The sequence below is a fragment of the Carex rostrata genome, chromosome 15 (assembly GCF_964058835.1).
Source record: "Carex rostrata chromosome 15, lpCarRost1.2, whole genome shotgun sequence".
Lineage (NCBI taxonomy): Eukaryota > Viridiplantae > Streptophyta > Magnoliopsida > Poales > Cyperaceae > Carex > Carex rostrata.
Genome location: NC_135932.1, coordinates 10,156,675 through 10,176,657, shown reverse-complemented (window position 1 = coordinate 10,176,657; position 19,983 = coordinate 10,156,675). Strand labels below are relative to the sequence as shown.

Sequence of the window (19,983 nt, the reverse complement as noted above, 5' to 3'; positions counted from 1 at the left end):
AGACAATCCCCTCTAGAAAGTATTCACTAAATATAATCCAATCAAGCCAATGGAATTTAGCCGAGATGGATACCATGAAGAGAAGGAAACCGCCGAAAAGCCCACTGAGAAGGAGCAAGTCAGAGCTGGAGTTGGAGTTGAAGGAGTTGGAGGAGTTGGAGGAGCTCAAAATCTGTGACAGTGATGAAGAAGTGGAGAGAGATATTGTGCCAGGGCTGAGAAAGAAGAAAAGCGAGGTGAAGGTGAAGACGAAAACAAGGCGCTACTCGTCAGATTGGAGTCCCATAGACGACGAGGAGAGGAGACGGGTGCTGGGAGACTGGAGCGTTCTTGCAAATGGAGATGACAGAGACGTCAAAGAGCAGCTTCGCCAGTGGGCCCATGTCGTCGCATCGAGTCGCCTGTTCCCTGAATGAGGAATAATTACTAACTATCCCCTCAAGGCTCAAAGTGTGGAATGAATTATGAGTTGCGATTTTCTTTTCCTTTTTTATTTTTGCATAATTCTCATTTCTCAGTGTATCTGTATAAACTTTTAAAGTAATTAATATACTGATCAGAACATCGTAATATTGTTCAGTTTGTAATCAATATTTTGAAATTTCTATATTTGAATCCCCTAGTTGATTCAAATGATTCTCTAAATTCGTTTTTTCTTGATTCAAATAACACTCTCAGCTATTCAATTTTCTTCAATTAAATTCATCACTTAACCTCTAATTATATGTCAGTACAGTAATCTTAATTACTCTTTTTTTTCTCCAATAAACTCAAGACGAGTCTAATTATATGTCTCGCATCCCCTAGTTGCCTCACCCCTCCTCTTTTTTCTTTTTCCTTTGGCGCATTTCAATTCAAACCAAAAATTGACTGCAATATTTGACCGCATCTAACAGAGAGCTTGAAAGTTTGACTAATTGACCGCATCTAACAGAGAGAAGGAAAAGGAAAAGAAAAAGAAAAAGAAAAAAAAAATGAGGGGCGCATCTATGGGATGTAGATCTCATTTATGATCCGCATTCTCTATATGCGGTCTTCAGAAGAGAGGTCCGCATTTAGGGGATGCGGTCATGATATTTTTTGAACTTTTATAATTTTATGTTTTTTTTTTTTTTTTTTGAAATATGATATTTTAAAAAATTTCGGCATGGTACGTGAGTTCTCTCAAATTTGTTAAATAAGGCCACACAATTAATAAATTGTTTGAATCAAATCAGAATGTGTAGTCAAAATAATAACATCAAATGTGTAGTTAAAAGTTGAACGATTATATATAAACTAAAAAGACTGTTACACTAAGTGCACAACTAATTGTTCAAAAACTGAAATTAAATTGCAATTGAAAGTAAATAGATGAGTTTAGAAAAATTTGACACGCGGGATGTTAACGAAGTTCGGCAAAACAAATGCCTACGTTTCCGGGGCGTCGCAACCTCTTCTAGGTGCGCCTTTCTATTACCCAATACGAAAGGATTACAACTTGTGAACCGGTGAGCCCTTACAAAGTAACTGGGAAGTCACACGGCCAACTAGAGATGAGAGCCGGCAAGCCCTTACAACCAAGGAAAGTCACACGAGCTACTCGAGGTGAGAACGAAGTCTCAAAGTCTAGATGCTCAAGAAAAACACTCAATAGATCACTCTAACCTAATCTAACTCAAGATTGGTGAAGTGAGTTTGAGGTTGTTTGAGAGATATTGAAGTTTTAAGCTCAATCAACAATGGTGGAACCAAGCTCACAGAAAATCGCCTCTTTTGCAATTAGGGACGGCTGAGTTTTTTTTGGGAAGAAAGCCCAATCCCCTATTTATAGAGTCAGCTCAAAAATGAGCTAATTGAGCTAAAACGTTACAACGTTTTTTCCTTTGCGATTTTAGTTTTTCAAATGGTCTGACAGCTCAGCTTAAACGATCTAAAACGTTACAACGTTTATAAAACGTTACATAACGTTTTGCTCTGTAAAAACTTGATCAAAATCAGGAATTTCTGAAGTTTTGAAATTAATTAAAACGTTACCAACTTTTTAAAATGTTATAGCCATAACTTTTTAAAACGTTACAGAAAACATTATAACTTTTTAAAACGTTACAGAAAACATTATAACTTTTTAAAACGTTACAACAACGTTTTTGATGTTTTTTTACTTTAACTGAGTTGTTTCACAACGTTTTCTTAAGATATAATCGTTATAACGTTTTACAAACGTTACCAACATTTTTATCCTGTTGAAACAACATCAAAAATACTTTACCAACTTTAAAATATTACAAATTAAATTCTTGATAAATATCTTCATGATATCTTCAGTTCAAGCATTCTACATTGCAATTCCAATTCGGCTTGAACCTACATAATTCTAAAATAGAAGAAATCGTAAAATTCAATAATTGTATGTTTTGCAAATGAGTCAAATAGACGAAAAAGATTATTGCTCGAACAAGAATCTCCCCCTTTTGACGATTTGCAAAAACATACAATGCCAGTAAGTGCATAAATCGATTTTTTTTTTTCAATTTGGTTTACCCAATTGTTATTTTGCATGTCTAGCAAATTCTCCCCCTTTTGAAAATCGACGAAAATGAGAAAAATTAGCACGAATTTAAGGTGCTCCCCCTCAAAATATGCACTCCCCCTCAATTTAGCAATATAATATCGATAAATCACAAATGAAATAAAATTGAGGGATTACTCTAACATTTTACATGACAATTGACAAGTCCATTTCAATTCGCAATTTTTTTAAAAACAATGATTGTCAATTGACAAATTAATTCATACATATCATAATGCATATAACAATATACACATGTCAATTCATTTCATGCATTTCAACATATCATATAACTTGTCAAGGTTCCAAGATATACACATATACGCATTCAACAATTTTGCAATTTAACCCTTGACAAGTTATCAATTCATACAATTCATATAAATTCCTACATCTCATACATATCAATCATCAATAAACAAATTTCCAAGATATAGCAATTCAAACAAGTCAAGCAATTGATATTTTTGCATTTAAACCCCTACTATATCCTTAATTCATAAAATCCAACAATTTAGCAATTTTTGTAAGAATTGGCAATTTGGTTTTTGTTGTCAATATGTATGAGCTGTAACTAACACAAACATTTCTATTTTGCTTAGTTTTATGTCACTAGTGTTGTCACACATAATTGGTATGTAGCGGAAGCGAATTTCATAATTATGCAGAGTTTAGATTACGCATAATATTTGTGTGTAACAACAACTATCAATGATCCAAGCATTTTCTTTATGAGATGTAATCAATCACTCCTACAATAGTATATATTAGTTATTGTTGAGTTAGTAACTAACATATATCTTGTTTAATCTTCCCCTTGATTTTTGGCAATTTGAATAAATTAGGGGAGATTATGTATGAATCTAAGCTAATTTAGCTTTAGGAACCCAAACAACATTTGAGTTGTTGTCTCCATTCCTAAACCTACAATCTAAGGAGGTACGACCAATTTTGCAACAATAATTACAAAATGTAATTGATTATTTTTGAGTAATATTACTTTGTTTGAAAGTGGCATGGTATTTTGTTTTCACTTCATGAATTTTGTTCTTTGGATTAACAAATGACCTATTTGTAACTCTAGATGTGACACTTTTGGTGTTGTTAGACTCAATTCTATTGTGATGTTGAGGAACATCTTTTGTTAAACCATTTCTTTGAGTTTGATTTTGTAAAACATTTTTATTTTTGAGTTCATAAAAGCATTCATCCGATCCTTTGAAATAAGTTTTGTTTGACCCTTTTGGATTAAATGTGTTCCTATCACTATAGCGAAAGTTATCATAGCGAAAATGCTAAAAAAAAAGCTATTGTGAATAGCGTAACTATAGCGAAAGTTATCATACATAACATTTTAAAAAAAAAATTATATTTTATATTTCTACTAATTTTCAACATTATCTAAAGTCTCATAAAGCAATAAATAACACAAAATTAATTTAGGAATTAGAATATTCATATTGCTATTCAAAATATCTCTAATAATATCATAAACTATCTATTTTTTCATTCAAAATAACCAGAGTATCATGACATAAACTATATATTTTTTCTATTGAAAAAAACCTTGGCATCATGGAATAAACTATCTATCATTTTCTATTTAAAAGCAAAGTGAGTCTAAACCTTAAAAAAAATTGATCTTTAAAATTAATTTTCAGTTTGGACCTTTATATAAAAGTCCTATGTAGCATAGCGTGTAGCGTAGATAGTAAACCGATATTACCGCTATAGCGGTCGTAGCTGAAATATCACACTTTTATTCTATAGCTTAGTGTTCAAGGTCCGAAAAATGCTATTACATTGCTATAGCGCGCTATTTAGAACACTGATGATAAGTATGTATTGAAAATTTGTGCCATTCAAATTAAACAAATAATAAAAATGAATCACACATTCACATGAATGAAGTGCCTTGAGCTATGGTCAGCGGACATCTATGTTGCATGGATATTGGGTACATATATTGTATTGGATATGATACGGATAGGGGTGTTCATCGGTTCCGTTCAGTTGAAATCGAACTGAACTAGACAAACTAAAGTTATAATTTGGTTTAAAAATAGAACCAAACTGAACCGAACCAAGTTTGTTCGGTTTGTTCGGTTCAAACCAAAATATATTATTATTTTTATTTAAAGCAATTGATTTATAATAAACCGAAGTATATTAAGAAATAAACCAGAGTATTAAGAAATAAACTGAGGTATTAAGAAATGGACCGAAGTATTTAAAGCAATTGATTAATAAAAAAAACTGGACAGTCTAGACCAAAATCATAACATATTAAAGTTCAGTCAGTTCGGTTATTATGGTTTCGAAAATTTTCAAATCAAACCGAAATAAAGTTATAATTCAATTTTAAAAAGCAAACCGAATTGAACCATTAAACTGAAAAAACCAAAACGTTTAGTTCAATTGATTTATAATAAACCGAAGTATATTAAGAAATAAACCAGAGTATTAAGAAATAAACTGAGGTATTAAGAAATGGACCGAAGTATTTAAAGCAATTGATTAATAAAAAAAAACTGGACAGTTTAGACCAAAATCATAACATATTAAAGTTCGGTCAGTTCGGTTATTATGGTTTTGAAAATTTTCAAATCAAACCGAAATAAAGTTATAATTCAATTTTAAAAAGCAAACCGAACTGAACCATTAAACTGAAAAAACCAAAACGTTTAGTTCAAACTAAAAAGAATGAACACCCTTAGATACGGATAGCGATATAGTACTTTTTTAAAAATCTCAGATATATGTCTATTATATATTTTTTTATTTTAATTATATTATTAATCCAATACTGATATTATATAAATTAAATATAAAAATATATTGAATACAATAATCCAAGTATATATTAAACATCCAAGCTACATTGTTTTGGTAACAAAAATGAGTTGCGATTCCCCATTCTACGAGTTGCACAAAAAAGGTTTCCTCTTCTCCTCCTCTTCGTCAATGGAAGAGTGAGTGGTAGAGTTATAAATATTATTAATATATATAGTTTGTGTTGTTTGTTAGTGACGATGGCGCTGTCTACTCCTCCTTCCTGCTTTCTTCTTCTCGTGCCTCTCCTCCTTTTCTCTATTATCTGATTCTTGTCTTTTCCTCCCTCACTAACTCCTCTCCTGTTCTCTAATGCTCCATTTGCTTCTCTCTCCAATATGCTCCCTCTCTATCTTCCCCTCCCTTACCTCTTTTTTACTGTTATTTCTACTCACTCAACTCCTTCCCCTATTATGTCTCCTACCTAGCTACTACAATTCTCCCTCTTCTACCTCACTCCTCCTTAGGGTGCGTTTGGATGAAACAAAGAATAGCTCGGAATAGCTGCTAACCCGACATTTCGGAATAACTACTAACCCAACATTTCTAAGGAATAGCGGAATAGCAGCTAACCCGAGCTATTCCTTGTGTTGAGAATAGCTTTTTTTTCATCCAAACGTGAAAAACAAAAAATAGCTCACTAGGAATAGCTGCTATTCCTGAGTTAGAGCTATTCCTGTGTCACTAGGAATAGACCTTACTCCTCACCGTGCCCTACTTTTTGAAGGGGGATTGTGCAGGCTTCAAGCAAACTGACAGAGTGGACCACCAATTTTTATTGTGCACCGCCCTTGCATGCCACTCCTATGGATGGTTCATTAACACCGGCTCTATAGAAGACATGCAGTGATAATGATGGTTGTTGCTACAGTTACACGTACTACTTCTACTTTTACTACATGGGCTACAGCTAGAGGTAAATAAAGTGACTCTACTATGTGTAAGGACATGTGTCTACTTTCTCCCAGCTCATAGAACCCGATAATTCACACCTTACACCTAAATTCGTGCCTTTAGGCCCATCCTGAGAGTTTGCTTTTTTTGGGCCACATTTGGGCTTCTATGGTGCCCGAGTTGGTTTTTGAAGACCTTTAATGTCGTTTTCGGCTCTCGCACAGGCACCGACTTTTTAATGGGATCTTTAAGTAGTGACTGTCTAGGTTCGGTTGATTCGGTTTATGTTTTGGTTTGATTCAGTGTCTTTATTGAGATCTTTAAGTGGTGACTGTCCTGGTCTTGTTGATTTAGTTCTCAGTCTAATTTGATTCAGTGTCTTCTACAATAAAGTCGGTCAGCATGACAAACTTTGTGCACAGAGAAAACAATCAGTAGGCTCTTATCATTTACATTAAGCAAGGATGACTAAATTTGTGTCCATAAAATGCACACATCTTTATGTATTTTTAGTTTGTTTACAGCTGTATACTTTTTAAGACACTTGTTGTCTTATTTTATTTCCGTAGCTCTTTAAATAAATAAAATTGCGGGCTTTTCATAAAAAAAAAAAAAAATGAGTTGGAGTGTGTGTCGCTCAATTTCTTCTAAGCAAAACTTTAATTTTAGGTATGCGTCCATGCGCGGTGCATAGAGCGGGCCATGGTGCACGGTGTACGGAGCAGTATCGTGTGTCCAAACAGAATTGACATCGTCTCCATTATCTAATCTTTTACAATTAGTGGATCTGGACCGTTCTTTTTAACTTAGGACCGTGTGTACAATGGACCGTGATCCGTTTTCCCAGCGCAACTCAATTACGCCATAAAATGAAGAAACATTACTAGTCTAGTCGATGACGAATCCGTATCACCCCAGGTACCTGAGGTGCAAGCGGAGAATCTGGATCGTTCATTTCACTTGGCATGAATCTCAAAGCATACCCCCTACCACCTAAGCAGCTACCGGATTGAGTTTGGCCTAAATGAAATTAATCTGGGCCGTCAATTTTTATTAATTGCACCGCAGGTACCTGGGGGATAAGGACTCGTCGATGACGGACAGATTCCATGCTTCCCCATTGAAAACTTTTGCTCTTCTTTCGTCTCGTCGGAATTAAGTTGGAAAAATGGAGAGAGTGGCGGAACTGGCCGGGCCGCTTGAGGTGCTCCCTCCAGTTGATTTCTGCTGCGCTTATGGCTCCTCTCTTCTACCGAAAAATTCTGATAAGGTATCTTCTCTCTCAGCAATGAGTACTAATTGTGAGATACAAGGGGATAACTAACAGGAAAGACGAAGCCAAAGTTTAGATGATCTATATTGCTGTTGACCTTGTGTTCATTTCCTGTTTTCTAACTTTTTCTTATTAAATTAAATGTTCAGGCTACGATGGTTGATTATATACTAGGCGTTTCAGATCCTGTTCAGTGGCATTCTGAGGCAAGTTTCTTCTCTCAGAGTCACTTTTTTGCAGAAATAAAATTGGCCTACCCTGTGGTCTTCTCGGAGTACCTTCATCCAAAATATCCATACTACAAGTGTTGTTCCCAAAATTAGCCTCCAGGACCCATTATCAGATTACAGATTCAAATACCAATGGTGTATTACTGGAGTTTAGTCTTTTCTATTTCTCGATATAGAGAAAAGCTGAAATTTGTGTAAAACGGTCCAAGTTTGGTGAAATTCTGTGACTGTTTGACTGCTCAGATTATACAATTTTTATACTAACTACAGGGAACTTAATTTGGATTTTTCCTTAAAAGTTTTCTTGAGAGGGGATAATGGAGGCTATTTTGCAAAAGGGTTCAGGAAATACCAACTTGGCCTGTTCAATGGATAGTTACTTCTCTATGTTTTAGTTTTTCCCCAACAAAGTACCTCCTTGTTTAAATGTGTCTATGAGCTTGTGGTCATTTGAAAGAAAATAGAGCTGTTAATTTCTCTATTAAGCCCTCAAATTTTAAATTTTCTTCAAACCAGAATTTGGAGAGGAACAGGAAGCACTACTCCAATTGTATGGCTCGTCTCGGCCCAAAAACGGTTTGTTTTCTGTCAACAATTCACATTATTTTCATTTTTGGCTAAACTTGTCTTTTTTACTTGATCAAATCATTAGTTTTTATCAAATCCATCTCCTGTGCTAATATGGGCAAAACCTGAAATATAAAATTTGTAGATTTGAGTTGAAAACCATCATTGAGGGTTTTACAAGCGTATTATTTTCTTCCTGATGTTTCCTAATCTTTGTAAGTGACAATTTTTTGACTGTCCAGATTACATGCCTTGCTGATGATATTGGTGCCGGCGTGCATTTCAATCCATTTGTGGAGTGGAGAGACAAGGTTGGTTTTTTGGTTCATCTGATGATAGTTCAGCATGTAGGAATGGTAAAATAAGGATGTTGTTAAAAACAGTATAAACTGTAAGGCAGCGATATGGAACGGAGCACAGTTCACTGGAGGATTACCCTACTGGTCCTGCTCAATTATTAGACACATGCCGGTACCATCTCGACTGGCTATTGCATATAAGGTTTTGTAAGTTAGGTTTTAGGATTAGCAACAGAATACTGGGTGGTAGATGAGACGGCAAACAAAGCGAGTAGATGCACAGGGGGGCTTTTGAAGAGAAATACTCGGCTTTTCTTAACTCGTCATACCTTCTTTAACTATATTTGTACTCAATTTTGGCCTGTTAGTTGAAGGGCGGGGATTTATTGTCAATGTATTTAGGTGACAATCTTGACAATTGTCAAAATTAATTATTACTGTCGAATTCTGACATTTGGAGTGTGATTTACTATGTGTGTCATCAGTGTCATGCGCGTAAAAAATGATAGAATTTGATGCAAGTTTTGCTGTGCATCACAAGTTGAAAACTTCAAAGGATCACATTTAATGGACTTTGGTTGAATACAAAATGGCATTCATATTTCATGAAATTTGATACAACTAATTTATAAGGGTAAAAGTATGTCTGTTAATAGAAGCTTTTTTTTATTTAATTTGAAAAATATTTCCAAGATTGTCAAGTTAACTCATTGTGGACGGATCCCTACCCTTAATTAAATGATTTGAATAATAATCCTAGACTTGACTTCAGCTTTTACACACCATGCATTTTTTTTAATTTGCATTACTGGCATGACATAAAGCCAGTCAGGTAATGGATTTTCTGTCTTTCATTTTGGATTCTTATTGTGTAAATTTACTGTAAATCTTCTAATTTGATTGTAGTAAGTCGTGTAACTGAATCTAGAAAAAATAATTAAGGTTATGTCAGGCTGAAAATGCAGCTTTAGTGTCTTTATAATTTCTAGTTTTAAAATTAATTTAAGGTTATGTGATATCTCAGAGGATAAAGTATGGTGTGGTGAGGATGCATGATTTGGCAATGGATGTGCTGAGTTGGAATCGGTTCTACTTGAGCGGTCGCTTGCAGAAACCTGTATGTTTGTACCTGAGGTCTGCTTTTAAGTTTTTTCTTTTATGAAATTTACAATGTTGTTTTGCTCATTGAACCAGTAATTATTTAATAAATACAGTTATACTTGATTGGCTCTCTACTATATGTGCTGACGAATGGACACTGTTGATTTTGACTATTAGTTGGTTCTTTCTTGGGATCGTAGAGCCTTTTACCTCAATTAAGCATGCAACAAGGAGAATAATATTTATACTGATATAAAAAGAAAGAGCAAAACTAAATAAAAATATTTCAAGTACAGAGCATAGCAAAACCCATTTTGTGTATACTAATGTAATCCCGATGCAGGTTTGTGTACTTGTTGATAATTGGGAGATAAGCAAAGTTAACAGTCTTAACCTAAAATCAGCTCTGTCAGCTTCATTTCTCCTTTTGCCTCAGGAGTTCACCGAGGTTTACTATTTTATAATTTTTTGTTTTCTCTACCTTCTCAGATGCAAGCCCCAATATGATTGCTCTTTATTCCTTCCTGTTTTTGCAGGATGATTTATATGCTAAAATATGTAGCTTGTCATACATGGGTGACCTAAGAATGTTATTTGCAGAAGATAAAAATAAGGTTAGTACAGAAAGCTTGGAACATCTTTTGTTTATGAGGCACATGGTACCCAAAACTTTTAAACTGCTTTTATGCTGAAGTACCAAGGATCACAGTAGCACCTGCTACTGATACCAACCAGTATTAAGCAAAACCTGCTCAATACACAAATACAGATCCCATCACATCATACGGAAGTATTAGCCCTTTTTAAGGATTTTTTGGGACAAGAAGGGCCCAATTAAGTTCCAGTTGCCCTTGAATGAATTTTCAGTTCAATCTGAAATTGCGCAGGCTAAAAAAATAGAAAATTAATGATAATGGCATTATAATGGAAAAGTACAATTAGTGACTTCTCATTTTAAGAGTATCTGCTGAACCTATGCTTAAAACAAAAGTCATATCTATTGAAATTATGTTTCAGGTGAAAATTATAGTTCAAGGAAGCTTCAAGTTATTCCAATCAATGTATGGACCACTATTACATGAGTATGTGTCAGAAAGGCTACTCAAAGTTTCTTCTTTTGGAGGGACAGAGTCTTTTAAGCAGGTAGCTTTTTCGTATTTAATCTTAGTTCTGATGTTACATTTTTTTTTCTTTTGGAAATAGTTGTACCCAACAGGTACCTGTTTCATTAGACTAAAATACCAAAATTTACTAACATCTCAAAGCACCTTCATAATCCATCATAAACAAATTCTCTACTGATATATATTGCCCTATCCTACTGCATGATATACTATGTCTCAGTGAAAAAAATAACCTCATTAAATTGGCAAACCTCAGAAAAAAAATACCCCTCTCAGCCTATAAGGCACAAATAGGGGGTGCACCAACCTCAGTTTAAGTAAGAAATCAGCCATCATCTACATACTCTATTCCCAAAGCCCTTAATACCAGCATAGACCAAAACTCATACCAAAACCAGAGAGGCTACATATTACACACTAAGCAAAACATACAAAATGCACTTATTTAATTGATCTTTCTATAATTTTGATATATGGTTATAACAATAATAGCCAGTGTAAGTAGCCATCTGTTATGGTAAGTTTCTAAAGGGTGGAGTTTTGGTTGTAATTGCATGGCCCTTCTGTGGGTCTTGTGCTTAGAACATCCATTATTTTGCCAAAGTTCTTCCCTGTTTTGCTCATTAATTAATAGGAACTGAATTTTGATATTTTGACACTGGTCGAATTATGGAATTCAACTACAAATCACATGCATTAGGGGTTCAATACAAAATTAAAATTCTTCTGTGTTATAGGAGAAAGAATTTCATGGGAGGGTTGTTTTGGATCAAAACTGTGGCAGGAAAGTTATATATATTTGTTCTCTATATTGTGTTTACTTTTGGCTTGAACTTGATGTTGAACTGACAGATATAATTTCTTCTGTGTATTACCAAAAGATATAACAAAAGGAAAAAGAAACAAGGCTCTAATATTGTAATTTTAATATATTTGGCAGGATTGCAGTTCCTCCTCCACAAACTACCTCTTTTCAACTCTTCCATGGACAATTCAACGACACGTGGGAGGCAGCTCCACTCTAGGTCACAGTGGTATTTTTCTTCTCTTGTGAATTACTCTCTGTCTATGCTTATCCATGATTCATTATCATTAAATGGTCGCTCTTTGTAGGAACTGCAACTCCTCAAATCATAGTCTCATCAAAAGATGTGGCAGCTAAGTGCGTGAGGAAAGGTTTGAGACGGCTTGTCATGGTATCAAGCACGAGGCAAGCTCTGTCAGGTTTGATTGCTACTGGCGGTTTAAATGCAGCAAAATATCTTGGAAGAAAGATTTCCAAAGCTTGGCAATCTAGAATCTCATGAAGTCAAATATGGAGAGAGTTCTTCACTTTTAACTTTGAATAAACAAAGTTTTTTATGATCTCTTTAATAAATGAATGAATCACTTGACCCTTTTGTTCGAGAAAGGTATCCAAATTTTGGTAAGTTTGGCAACATGAACCTCTTTATTGTGCAGAAGAGGCAATCTATCACTTTTTGGAACTTTTTGCGTAAAATGATCTGATATTTCTAATGTGTTGCGAGGTAAAACTAACTTGGCGCATCAGAGAGTTTTTTTTTCTTTGAGAAAGATATCACAAAGCTTGGTAATCTGAAATTTACTATCAGAATAGTGCAATTATATTTCATATATCATGCTAAGGGATATGAAAAATTGATGAGAGGGATTTCTTACAAGTTCAAACGTCCCAAGGAATTCTGTTGTTTCCTTGTCAACTCCGAATCAATACTCATGTAAATACATGGCAATTTAATGCCGAAATGACTTAAATTTGTCAGTGAGACTCATTTCTTTTTCCTTTTTCTTTTCTAAATGTTAACAATCTTTGGGAGACTTTTCGTTCTCAGCTCACTTCATATAGCAAAGCGTCGCATCAGTGCACAACTGATCCAAGATTAAAAAAAAGTATCAATCGGGCATAAATTCAGAATTTTATAGAATTCAAGGGTAGCAGCAAACAGTAGAATTTTTATTAACTATCTGAGACAACGAGCAGAGAAAAATAAAAATTCGTCGCCTGAGAGATTCGAACTCTCGCGGGGAAACCCCATGTACTTAGCAGGCACACGCCTTAACCACTCGGCCAAAGCGACGTTGCTGTCCATATATGTATTACATAATTAATAACATAAATATTAAATATAATTGTTTCTGACGAAAATCCTGGGTCCGTTACGAAAGAGGGAAATAAATCTTGCCCAATGTTAGTCTAATCCAGCGTCTTATGTAACAATACTTGGGCTTGGGCTTGGGCTTGGGCCTCCCTTAGTCCCTTTGTTGGTACTCAAAATCTTGTTAAAATTAACAGGCCACCTAAGTCCAAATTTACTAAGCCATCTTTTCTAAACTGGCCACTTATCTGGTAACATCGCAAAAAATGAATAAATGACATCTTTTAATTGCAAATGTTATTTTTCTTGAGACTTCATTCATTGTCCAACATTTCCGAAAGCAAAAGAATTCCGCAACAACTCTTGAATGATACAATCAATTAAATCCATTTCAGCTTACTACTGGCTTGACGAGCGAAGCACTCAAGCACTAGACGATAGTCTAATCTACGCACCACAACCACAAGCACCAAGTAGACACAACGAATAACAGTTCACTACTTAAATGTCTCGGTACTAGGAGTAGCAAAAAAGTTCATCCATCTTTTCTAAATCCTACTAACACAATCAATTCACCCATCCATTCATGATCTAAAAGGTCGTAATTAAAATATAACTTGTGATTTCTAAAATTCTAATACTCTCTATACCTTAATTATACTATGACCATCCAAATTGACTTAATTTGTTGACAGAATTTTCCAGTCCACCCACATGTGGGTAGATCTCATATCATATATGGTACATGGATCATGTCCACATATGTATTTAATAAATGATGATTTGTTGCATATTCCATCATTTATCAAACAATTTAAATTTTAAATTGTCCAAATAAAATAATCCTTGATGCATTATGAAATGACGTAAATTTATATAAATTCAATATGTAGCATACAGCATACCTATGGATTGAACAATTTGATTGCCAATGGTCTTGACCCGATTTTGTAACATTTTTTTTTGATAAAAGTGGGGGAATTCCACCGATTTCATTAGAAATCAGAATTTTTTTTTTAAACAAGAATATGGTACTCTTGACCCGATTGTATATACTCTTAACTAGCATTCTCAACTATGAGGTTATCTGTAGTGTCAATCACAACTAAAGAACGAACATACTTATATGAAAAAATTGGAGAATTCCGTGAACTAGATCCTTCAATTTATTTACAACAGCATGTCTTGTATCATTTATTTGCGATAGAAGTCCCATTGACTCTGCAAAGAGAACAGTAATAAGTTTGGAGGAAAAATATGAGAATTTTGAGAACAAGACAACAATAAAGGTTAAAGAGAAAAAAATTCACCAAGCAGCAGCTTTAAATAGAGATATGTAATGTTTATTCTAATTCGTGAGAAGGTATTCTTAACAAAGCCTGATACAGATAAACATGAATTAGAGATAGCATGCATATATATGAGAGAAAGAGAGAGAGAGAGGAGATATACACATATTTGGAAAAAGAAAAGAGAAAGATTAGAGGAGATATGCACCCTTTGAGCCATGTTGTTTTTCAACGCCATACAATGCATGTTTAGCATATGCAAGCAGACGAACATGCCGACCAACTCCGAGCTTGCCAATTATGGACCTCAACAGTCCACTGAGCAAAAAGCACAAAAAAAAAAGGTATGGATTATTAAATAATATTCTTATAGAGACTATTTGTCTTCTATGATTCTGCAAATGTTAAAATGGAAGGCAAATGAGCAGTGTTAATGGGCTTTACAATAATATAATCCATGAAGTATTTCTCACTTTTGCAGGTCTAACAGGCAATGACCAATGTTAATGTGATATTTTGTTAATGGGCTATATATACAATAATGTGATATTTTGTTGCTTCATAGCCTCATAGGGCATTGCCTAAGTATTGCACAACCGATCAATAATGTTTTTAAGGGCCGAAGGCAGGGGATGGTAGGGAGAGAAAGAGAGATTACTCTGTTCTAAGAATAACGAGAAAATCGGGAGGTAAAGAATCCATGAAGGATGTTAAGTCTTCTAATGTCAGATATCTAAGCTCGTCTTTTAGATGTTTACTTTCTTCCTTTGACATTTGAATGCCCAGGGCTGATTTACTAACATGAGCATAAAAAATGAACTGAAGTTATATATATTATAACTGAATATGGTGGGCAAGTTCAACAGAAGTGCCGAGTTTCCTGTAATCTACTAACATAAAACTGTTTGTGAGTCTCCAAACGACGTACTTGCACCAGTGTAATCTGGCAACAGCATATTTATTACATCTTTTGGTCAAAATTAATAGGTAAATTGAGGGTGATGAAGCTTTACCTTTCTATGGTTCTTCCAGTAAAAATAACAGGGAAATACTTGGAATACTTTCCAACACCAAACTTTTCACCTAAGTCCAGTATTTTTCTAGAATCTAACATGATAAGTGCTCTCCAGAGCTGACAATAATCAACCCTAAACTCCTCATCCAACTCTCTGTAGATTCCATGATCCAATAGCACTGCAACAGGAGCCAACAAAACAGAAAAGACATATTTTGATCAATATTATCAAGCAGGAACAGTAGCATATAAACGGTATGAGCACTCCCATTATTTAGTGACCTTGGAACTCCCACATTTGTCCTATGTCAAAAAGGGCAACAGCTCAACAGCTGACACAGTTAACTTCACAAACCAGAAAAGGAAGTAAACAAAAGCAAGAAATAAAGATAAAAATCAGCAGTTGTGCAAAAAAATTTGTCCAACTGTAAAATGCGCGAGTTGGTCTTAATAGGGTATAGTTGGAAGTTTAGGAACCAATGGGTCATGTGCAAATCTTCAGATGCCTTCCTTCATGAATATGACATTTGTTACTAAGTTACCTAAGTTGAACCTTCCATTGCCTTGAGAAGAAACCAATATGTTTCCTGGGTGAGGGTCACCGTGCACAAATCCATGGACAAATATCATTTCTGCAAAGAGCTCCATTAATGTTTTAGCTACCTGAAATAAACACCTACTCTCAGTATATTACCATGGGGGACCACATTAAAGGGACAAATATCATTTCTGCAAAGAGCTCCATTAATGTTTTAGATACCTGAAATAAACACCTACTCTCAGTATATTACCATGGGGGACCACATTAAAGGGATCTATGAAAGCTGCACACAATATACCATACTCTCAACACTCAATATCCCACAATATTTGGATGTCAGACCCAGAATTTACCTGATGTACAATTCATACATTCGCAAAACCTAACCCATGAATTGTTTTTTGATTTATCAATTGTAACTTAGGCTTACAGGGAAACACCTCCTTAAATACCAAGGAGATCAAAATTTAACAGAATGTACCTTTAACCAACAGTTGGGTGTAATATGCCATATAAAGCAGAGAATCTGAGGAGATAAAGTGATAATTGTGGAACACAGCAAATGTTTTTTGTTTTTTGTGGGTGTGGAAAATACAGGCCTTGTGGTTAACAACAAAGCTCCAAAAGCAACTGGCCTTGTGCTTCATCATATAAACAAGTATAAAATGCATCTAATATTGATAGAATTAAACAGGGAGAACTGTACAGTGGCTACCTCCTTAAACTTGAAATAACTATAAACCAACTAAATTGCCACAACTCTTACATGTATAGATTTGACAACCAACAATGCAAAAAAGAGCAACAAAAAATCAATAAATGATAGAATCATGTTGACAAACAAAATTCTGACCTTCGCAGGGTTTATACCCACTTCTTGCAAGTAGTCCAAATCATCCACCTAAATTTGAGGATTCCTAAGTTAGACATATTTGAAATGAATTAGAAATAGAACTGGGGGCATCAATTTACTGAGTACATACTTTTTGTCCATAGCAAAATTCCATTGTCAAAACCTGGGGGGTCGTTAGATCCTGAGAAATAAATGGTCTAAAAATTAGGATTGATAACAATCTTCAGAAGACTGATATAAAATTTACTTCAGATGAATATTTTGCACAAATATAGCTAATATTTTGTAAAATGTACTGTTCCAACCCTAAACACAATGGGAACTTTAACTGCCTTGTTTTTCCTAAAATAGGTTGCTACTCTCTGAGAATTGTTTGCCTCCTGGAGAAAATCTACAAATTTTTTTAATGATAACATTAAGTTCAGCATACTACGAAAAATTCAAAGAAAAGGAGGAGAAAGAGAGAGATACATATATTGTACTCACCAAGTTCAAGTGACATGGTCTGCTGAAATTGACGTAATACCCGCTCAAACCTGAATTCGGGAAAAACCTGTAAAATAAAATGAAGTCTTAACAATTGATATACCACAGATAAAGAACAAAATAAAACAACTAAATCTGCGATGGAAGTTTACCTTTGAAATGGATTTTGATAAGATTGCCATTGTCATGATATCTATCTTCATTCTCTGCTCCAGTCCAGGATATTGCACCTAGCATGACATGAAATTTTCAATTTTCAATTTACAAAATATATGCCACAGACAAACACTTTTTCCTGTTATAAACCAAGAAAAGGAATTTATCTTTTATATGCGAATAAGTAAACATCATATTTTATCCTCACCTTTATAGCTACTTCTTGCTTATTGTTCAATACACCATGATGCACCTGAGCAATTGAAGCGGCAGCAACTGGCTGTTCATCGAATGCCAAGAATCTAAGAAACCACAATTTACAAACTGATGGTTCATCAAAACCATCCACAATTTACCAAATAGTTCCTCAATCGATATCTTTGTTGTAGCGAGTGTTTTATACTTACAAGGTAGTTAAATCCTTTCCCAGGTTTCTCTCTATCACCACTTTGATATCTGCAAAATTATATGGAGTTGCCTGCTTTGCAATTCAGTACACGAAAATTATTAAGCATAATGCCTTCACAACAGAAGAATCATAAAGTATACTAAACAACAAGTACAATAACAGGAATAGAACACATAAAAGCACACACCTTATCTTGTAGGCATGAGAGAGTTGAAGTATATTCCTTGGGCACCTGCCTAAGTGAAGAAACAAATTGACCAGCTTTAACATAAAATCCACCATTGGCTTCACAGAGTTTGAGTAGTTTCTTGGCTGATCGTAAATGAACCTGGTAAGAGGTGATAAGTTCAGTAACCATCATTTTTAAGGTAGTTAAGAAAGATTTTTTTTTTTCAAAATAAATTTGCTATATTTAATTAATTTCAAATTAGCCAAAAAAAAATTTAGGTTGCTTTCAAATAGCATCCATTTTTAAAACAACAATCTAGTTAAGCAAATGTTGACTAATTAACTTTCTCAAAAATCAAAATACTTAAAACCTGTTTTTCATGCTAGCTATATAATTTGGAACCCAACACCTCAGTCCGGCTGGCAAGGTTTTAGTACAACTTGGACTAATGAAAAGAAATATTATTCCAGAGTTAAAGAGAAACATTCAGTATTTACTGCAATACAACTTAGAATCACTTAATATAGGATGGGGTTATTTGTAAATAACTCAAAATGCTCGGAAGCCAATCACATATACAACAATGTATATGTGTAATGGTGGTGTCATATACAAAAAAAATACAAATAACTAGAAACTTGACAGAAAACAAATGTAACCTCAGATAGCTTAAATAGGTAGTCTTCTGAATCTCGAGGCAACCCGCGTAAAGAATACTTGTAGTCCGCCACAACAAAAGCAATCTAGAAGAAAAATAATTTCTTACTGGTAAGACAAATAATTTCTTACTGACAAGAAAATGATTGATATGTTCATCTTGTAACATTTTTGTGGATTCATATATCTATTGGATCCTGAATATGCCGGAGGAGTTCCGATCGATTGATACAAGAAGCTGAGAAAAAACATACGGTGGATATAGCACGTGAGGAGCGGATGATTCCATCGGCCGCAAGACTGGCGCTCTCGCCGGAGGTAGAGGATGCGGCGGCAGTGAAGGCGGCAGCCGCTGCTGCGGAGAGTAGGAGTGAGGACCGCCCCCTCGAGGGAAATTTGAAGCGGAAACGGTCGACTCGCATTGATACTAAATCTTATAAGATTTGCTACAACGGAGTCCAACGGGGAACGAGTCCGGGGGAGCACCAGAGACGGTGCGTATCCTCTGAGATATCTCAACTTTTGCGTGACCGACGTGTCCGGTGCCTATTCGGGGTGATGTAGGGGGTCAGTATTATGCGTGCTTTGAGATTTGTGCAGAACGTATTTAAACGGTTGGGATTTTGCATAAAGTCACGCAAAGTTTGAGATATCTCAGAGGAAACCAATTCGCACCAGAGACGGTGCGTTTTGAGTGGAACCTTTATGCGGGTCCCGTTTGTCATCGATATGTGCTTAACTATGAGAAATTGAGAACGGAGCAATTCCACGCACCACTCCCCTGTGCCCTGTAACTTCTGGAAAAGAGAACCCGGGTAATTCCTCTTCTAGACCTGGTCTTTAAAGACGACAAGGACATAAAACGTTGGCATTCGCATTACGCACTTGGGTGTGGGGCCAGTGCATGGAACAAATAATAGCTTTGAGCCTTTGAGCCCGCTAAGGTAGAATAAATTAACCAATATAGAAGAAAAGAGGTTCTCTTTCTGTTGAATAAGAGAGTGGAATTGAATTTGAATTTTTATAATTAAATTTCTGTTTTTTATATTTTGGTTACTCTTCTATTTTTCTATAAATCAATTTTTTATTTCATAAAAAAGGTGAAATAGAGGAATTGACTTTTTTCAAGACATAGATTTAACTTGTTAACCAATACTCTTCCACTCTTCTACTATTAATCGGACAAACATCGGAATAGTAAAGAATTAAAGTCTATTTCAAATTCCACTTTTTTTTCACTATTTTTCATTTTAATGGTTTGTCAAACAGATCCCTTGTTATTTGTTCTCGTTTTCAAACATTACCCACGCAAACTCATAAACGCACTTTGAACGGCACGACTCCATTTTCTTAATTATTTTTTTTTTTATCAAGAATGTGGATTTATTAAAAATCGATTAATATTTTTAACAATTATTAA

The 19,983-nt window shown here is 34.8% G+C and overlaps 2 protein-coding genes and 1 non-coding gene across 9 annotated transcripts; 1 reads left to right on the top strand and 2 right to left on the bottom strand.

The window, feature by feature from the left end:
• Positions 1-7,390: 7,390 nt before the first annotated feature.
• On the top strand, positions 7,391-12,389 carry LOC144566695 (translocator assembly/maintenance protein). Of its 3 annotated transcripts, none has more exons than XM_078316718.1 (10): positions 7,391-7,547; positions 7,700-7,756; positions 8,297-8,356; positions 8,590-8,658; positions 9,671-9,763; positions 10,091-10,195; positions 10,284-10,361; positions 10,765-10,890; positions 11,812-11,902; positions 11,985-12,389. In XM_078316718.1, the coding sequence occupies exons 1-10, from the start codon at positions 7,446-7,448 to the stop codon at positions 12,176-12,178; spliced, it is 975 nt and encodes a 324-aa protein (XP_078172844.1). In that variant the 5' UTR covers positions 7,391-7,445; the 3' UTR covers positions 12,179-12,389. The 3 variants fall into 3 exon arrangements, with proteins under 3 accessions (XP_078172844.1, XP_078172843.1, XP_078172845.1); XM_078316717.1 differs by having other exon boundaries at positions 11,812-11,905; XM_078316719.1 differs by lacking the exon at positions 7,700-7,756 and having other exon boundaries at positions 7,401-7,547; positions 11,812-11,905.
• Positions 12,390-12,888: 499 nt separating this feature from the next.
• TRNAS-GCU (transfer RNA serine (anticodon GCU)) lies at positions 12,889-12,970 on the bottom strand. Its single transcript has one exon. It is a non-coding gene; the product is annotated as a tRNA-Ser (tRNA).
• Positions 12,971-13,838: 868 nt separating this feature from the next.
• On the bottom strand, positions 13,839-19,092 carry LOC144566449 (Protein kinase superfamily protein). Of its 5 annotated transcripts, none has more exons than XM_078316466.1 (16): positions 18,818-19,092; positions 18,566-18,649; positions 17,925-18,065; positions 17,736-17,809; positions 17,537-17,630; positions 17,325-17,402; positions 17,173-17,239; positions 16,983-17,077; positions 16,817-16,867; positions 16,687-16,734; positions 15,835-15,955; positions 15,291-15,471; positions 14,936-15,073; positions 14,486-14,595; positions 14,299-14,367; positions 13,839-14,209 (listed from the first exon to the last, which is right to left on the bottom strand). In XM_078316466.1, exons 1-16 carry the CDS (start codon positions 18,983-18,985, stop codon positions 14,094-14,096), a joined length of 1,635 nt encoding a protein of 544 aa, XP_078172592.1. In that variant the 5' UTR covers positions 18,986-19,092; the 3' UTR covers positions 13,839-14,093. The 5 variants fall into 5 exon arrangements, with proteins under 5 accessions (XP_078172592.1, XP_078172594.1, XP_078172593.1 ...); XM_078316468.1 differs by having other exon boundaries at positions 16,992-17,077; XM_078316467.1 differs by having other exon boundaries at positions 17,736-17,806; positions 18,818-19,091.
• Positions 19,093-19,983: the final 891 nt, after the last annotated feature.